General features: G+C 43.0%; 1 protein-coding gene across 1 annotated transcript in view; it reads right to left on the bottom strand.

Moving 5' to 3' along the window:
• The window catches only part of LOC128694950 (ionotropic receptor 93a-like), a 222,337-nt gene extending 216,598 nt beyond the window's left edge, over window positions 1-5,739 (bottom strand). Inside the window, exon 1 of the mRNA XM_070094251.1 lies at window positions 5,263-5,739. Coding sequence (XP_069950352.1) covers window positions 5,263-5,730 — 468 coding nt within the window. The 5' untranslated portion in view covers window positions 5,731-5,739. The remainder of the gene's footprint in view (window positions 1-5,262) is intronic.
• Window positions 5,740-6,000: the final 261 nt, after the last annotated feature.

Consider the following 6,000-nt stretch of genomic DNA (forward strand, 5'->3'; position numbering starts at 1 on the left):
AGGGATGGGTGTGTGATGGTTGGTTTGGATTGTTCACTTGCAGGTGTTTCTGGGGGGTGTGCTTGTCCTTCCATTTGATCCTGGGTTATTCTGCTCTCCTTTTTCCTGTGTGTGTGTGTGTGTGTGAATGTGTGTGTGTACTCACCTATTTACTCACCTATTTGTGGTTGCAGGGGTCGAGTCATAGCTCCTGGCTCCGCCTCTTCGCTGATTGCTACTAGGTCCTCTCTCTCCCTGCCCAATGAGCTTTATCATACCTCGCCTTAAAACTATGTATGGTTCCCGCCTCCACTACGTCACTTTCTAGGCTATTCCACGGCCTGACTACTCTATGACTGAAGAAATACTTCCTAACATCCCTTTGATTCATCTGAGTCTTCACCTTCCAATTGTGACCTCTTGTGTCTGTGTCCCATCTCTGGAACATCCCGTCTTTGTCCACCTTGTCTATTCTGCGCAGTATTTTATATGTCGTTATCATGTCTTCCCTGGCCCTCCTGTCCTCCAGTGTCGTCAGGCCGATTTCCCTCAACCTTTCTTCGTATGATAATCCCCGTAGCTCTGGGACTAGTCTTGTTGCAAACCTTTGCACTTTCTCTAATTTCTTGACGTGCTTGACTAGGTGTGGATTCCAAACTGGTGCTGCATACTCCAGTATGGGCCTGACGTAAATGGTATACAGTCTTGAACGACTCCTTACTGAGGTATCGGAACGCTATCCGTAGGTTTGCCAGTCGCCCGTATGCTGCAGCAGTTATCTGATTGATGTGCGCCTCAAGAGATATGCTCGGTGTTATACTCACCCCCAGATCTTTTTCCTTGAGTGAGGTTTGCAGTCTTTGGCCATCTAAGCTATACTGTGTCTGCGGTCTTCTTTGCCCTTCCCCAATCTTCATGACTTTCCATTTGGCAGGGTTAAACTCAAGGAGCCAGTTGCTGGACCAGGCTTGTAGCCTGGCCAGGTCTCTTTGTAGTCCTGCCTGTGTATGAGTGTGTGTGTGTGTGTGTGTGTGTGTGTGTGTGTGTGTGTGTGTGTGTGTGTGTGTGTGTGTGTGTGTGTGTGTGTGTGAGTGTGTACCTCACCTGCCCCCCCCCTTTTTACTATTTGCTACTGGGTCCTCTCTCTCTGTTTCATGAGCTTTATCAAGCCTCGTCTTAAAACTATGTATGGTTCCTGCCTCCACTACGTCACTTTCTAGGCTATTCCACTTCGTGATAATTCTGACTGAAGAAATACTTCCTAACATCTCTTTGACTCATAGGAGTCTTCAACTTCCAATTCTGACCCCTTGTTTCTGAGTTCCATCTCTGGAACATCCTGTCTTTGTCCACCTCGTCCATTCCTCGCAGTATTATGTATGTCATTATCATGTCTCCCCTGACCCTCCTGTCCTCCAGGGCCGTCAGGCCTATTTCCCTTAATCTCTCATCATTGGTCAATCTTCTTAGCTCTGGGACTAGTCTTGTTGCAAACCTTTGCACTTTCTCTAATTTTTTGACGTGCTTGACCAGTATGGGGCTGACATAAATGGTGTACAGAGTCTTGAACGATTGCTTAGCGAGATATCGGAGCGCTAGTCTCAGGTTTGCCAGACTCCCGTATGCTGCAACAATCTGATTGATAAGAACATAAGAAGATAAGAAAGAAGGAACACTGCAACAGTCCTACTGGCCTATGCGAGTCAGGTCCAATTCTCCCGCCTTGACCTAGTGAGGTCAGACACGTCCCTTGAGGGAGGAGCACGGCATCCGACCTACTAGCACAAGCTAGTCAGGTCCAATTCACACCCACTCACACCCACTCATGTATTTATCCAACCTATTTTTAAAACTACACAATGTTTTAGCCTCAATAACTGTACTCGGGAGTTTGTTCCACTCATCCACAATTCTACTACCAAACCAGTGTTTTCCTGTTTCCTTCCTGAACCTGATTTTTTCCAGTTTAAAGCCATGGCTGCTTGCCCTGTCTATGTTAGATATTTTTAGCATGCTATATACATCCGCTTTATTAATTCCTGTTTTCCATTTGTACTCCTCAGTCATATCCCCGCTAATTCTACGCCTTTCTATGGCCTTCAGACTATCCTCATATGGAAGATTTCTGGTACCTGAGATCAACTTTGTCATCCTCCTTTGAGCGTTTTCCAATGCATTTATATCCATTCTGTAAGACGGTGACCAAAACTGTGCAGCATAGTCTAAATGAAGCCTAACCAAGGATGTAGAGTTGAAGAACAACCTGAGGACGTCTATTATTTATACTTCTTGCTATGAAGCCAAGGATTCTGTTAGCTTTATTACGAACACTAATGCACTGTTGTCTTGGTTTTAGGTTACTAGTAACCAGACGTTCTAAATCCTTTAAGATTTCATTATTTAGTTTATATGTGGCATGGTTATTTTCGTGTCCAACATTTAGAACTTTGCATTTTTCTATATTAAACTGCATCTGCCACTTCTCCGACCATTGCATCAGTCTGTTCAAATCATCCTGGAGTGCTCTAGTGTCCTCATTCGAATGAATTGGACGGCCTATTTTGGTGTCATCAGCAAATTTGCTTATGTCGCTATTTATTCCATCATCTATATCATTTATGTAGATTGTGAACAACAATGGGCCCAGCACTGACCCCTGTGGAACACCGTTTGTGACGTGCCCTCATTCTGATTTCTTCTCATTTATGCACTCTCTGCTTCCTATTTGTCAACCATGCCTCTACCCAGGAAAAAATTCTCCTTCTATTCCGTGTGCCTTAAGTTTCCTCAATAGTCTCTGATATGGAACTTTATCAAAAGCCTTACTTAAGTCCATATATAAAATATCATATTCAATACCATGATATACCTCCTCAAATACCTTAGTGAAGAAAGTTAGTAAATTCGTAAGACAGGAACACCCCATAGAAAAACCGTGTTGAGATTCATTAATCAATTTATGCCTTTCAAGATGTCTACGAATTGCTTCGACAATTAGTGATTTCATACATTTTCCCACAATGGAAGTAAGACTTATTGGTCTATAGTTCGAAGCCAAGGACCTGTCACCTGCCTTGTAAATAGGTACTGCATTTGCCATTTTCCACTTATCAGGCACTATGCCAGTTTGTAGGGATATGTTAAAAAGATTAGCCAAAGGTATGCTAAGTTCCTCTTCACATTCCTTAACATCCTTGTAAACACTTCATCAGGGTCTGGGGATTTGTTAGGTTTTAATTTCTCTATTTATCTGAGAACCATATCACTAGTTTCCTCAGGAGATGTGCCTGGTATTATACTCGCCCCAAGATCATTTTCCTTGAGTGAGATTTGCAGCCTTTGGCCACCTAGACTATACTCTGTCTGCAGTCTTCTTTGCCCTTCCTCGATCTTCATGACTTTGCATTTGGTGAGGTTAAATTCAAGAAGCTAGTTGCTGGACCAGGCTTTTAGTCTGTCCATGTCTCTCTGTAGTCCTGCCTGATCCTCGACCGATTTAATTTTTCTCATAAACTTAACATCATCTGCAAAGAGGGACACTTCCGAGTCTATTCCTTCCGTTATGTCATTCACATATACCAAAAACAGCACAGGTCCTGGGACTGACCCCTGTGGAACCCCGCTCATGACAGGCGCCTACTCTGACACCTCGTCACGTACCATGACTCGTTGTTGCCTCCCTGTCAGATATTCTCTGATCCAATGCAGTGCTTTTCCTGTTATGTGTGCCTGCTCCTCTAGTTTTTGCATTAACTTCCTGTGAGAAACTGTGTCGAAGGCCTTGCAGTCTAAGAAAATGCAGTCTATCGACCCCTCTCTCTCTAAGTTTGTGACACAGGATTTTCCTTCCCTGAAACAGTGCTGGTTGTCGCTTATAAGCTTGTGTCTTTCTAGGTGCTCCACCACTCTCCTCCTGATGATCATCTCCATGACTTTGCATACTATACACGCCAGTGACACAGGTCTGTAGTTTAATGCCTCTTGTTTGTCTACTTTCTTAAAAATTGGGACTACATTTGCCATCTTCCATACCTTATGTAATTGCCCAGTTTCATTGGATGTGTTTAAGATTTTGTTAATGGCACACACAGCATCTTTGCTCCCTCTCTAAGGACCCACTGAGAGATGTTGTCTGGTCCCACCGCCTTTGAGGGATCAAGTTCACATAGCAGCTTTTTCACCTTTTCCTCAGTTGCGTGTACCTCATCCAGCGCTTGTTGGTGTACCTTCCTATTCTGAATTCCTTGAGTCCTTCCTGTCTCCACTGTAAATACTTCTTTAAATCTCATGTTCAGATCCTCACATATTACTTTGTCGTTTCTTGTAAACTCCCCACTTTTTTTCCTCAATCTGATTACCTGGCCCTTTACTGTTGTTTTCCTCCTGATGTGGCTATACAACAACTTCAGGTCAGACTTAACTTTTGATGCTATGTCATTTTCGTATTATCGCTGAGCCTCCCTTCTTATCTGTGCATATTCGTTTCTGGCTCTTCGGCTAATCTCTTTATTTTCCTGGTCCTTTGTCGTCTGTACTTTTTCCATTCTTTCGTGGAAGCAGTGGAGATGTCCTATTTAAGGGCAATGTGTGGTGTAAATATTATGCAGAAAATTCGGAGTGTGGAAATTAGGAGGAGGTGTGGAGTTAATAAAAGTATTAGTCAGAGGGCTGAAGAGGGTTTGTTGAGGTGGTTTGGTCATTTAGAGAGAATGGATCAAAGTCGAATGACTTGGAGAGCGTATAAATCTGTAGGGGAAGGAAGACGGGGTAGGATTCGTCCTCGAAAAGGTTAGAGGGAGGGGGTAAAGGAGGTTTTGTGGGTGAGGGGCTTAGACTTCCAGCAAGCGTGCATGAGCGTGTTAGATAGGAGCGAATGGAGACGAATGGTATTTGAGACCTAACGAGCTGTTGGAGTGTGAGCAGGGTAATATTTAGTGAAGGGATTCAGGGAAACCAGTTATTTTTATATAGTCGGACTAGAGTCCTGGAAATGGGAAGTACAATGCCTGCACTCTAAAGGAGGGGTATGGGATATTAGCAGTTTGGAGGGATATGTTGTGTATCTGTTGTATTCTAATCACCTCTGCAAAAACAGTGATTATGCGTGAGGTGCAAGTGTTGAATGATGATGAAAGTATTTTCTTTTTGGGAATTTTCTTTCTTTTTGGGTCACCCTGCCTCGGTGGGAGACGGCCGACTTGTTAAAAAAAATATAGTTATTTATTCATTTATTTATTTTTCTGCTTACATGCTACCAGCTTATATAAACTACAATAATCAAACCTGTTTTAAGTTTGGGAGTCTTGAGAGAAGTTCCATCAAATGCGATGACCAGAATGTTTGATCAGCAGCCACCACAAGGACACACTTCTCGAGCTCCTTAGTTACAATGGCGTTCATCAGCTGTGCCAGGGACTCCTCGTTTTCCTCGCAGTAGTTCGTGATCCAAGTACTTAGTTTTAATAAGAAAGCCTGTGTTGTGGAAGTGGAACCTATATTCAGTGGGTTGGTGGTATCTGTATTCACATCATATTTAATAACATGTTGATTTAGTGTTGTTATACTGACGTTAAGATTATCAGTGTACTTCGAAGGTTGAAACTTCAAATGAACCGGAGTGTCGGAATGATCTTGATGACTTAGCGAGGCAGCAGCCAGAAGTGTGGTCGGATATTCATTATTGCTGGAGCATACCCAATGTAGTGAGGCTGCACATGTCAGTAGAAGAATATGTGGTATTTTAATACCCATTTCGATGACTCGAATCTGAAACACCCAAGGGAAAAATTCGTAAATAGTCATCCTAGAACAATGTGATCAAAACTTTTTCAGCAGCTAATACATATGTTATCACATCGTGAAAAATGTTCAGTGTTACTGGGTACATGATGTTCGTAAGACTGATGGCTCAGTGATCAGAGACTCGTGGGTTTTGACTGGCTTCCCACGAGGCAAGCTAAAATAACATATTCTCGATATATATTCAACAGATGGTCCATCTCCCATCAAGGCAGGTGACAC

Source organism: Cherax quadricarinatus, chromosome 45, assembly GCF_038502225.1.
Source record: "Cherax quadricarinatus isolate ZL_2023a chromosome 45, ASM3850222v1, whole genome shotgun sequence".
NCBI lineage: Eukaryota > Metazoa > Arthropoda > Malacostraca > Decapoda > Parastacidae > Cherax > Cherax quadricarinatus.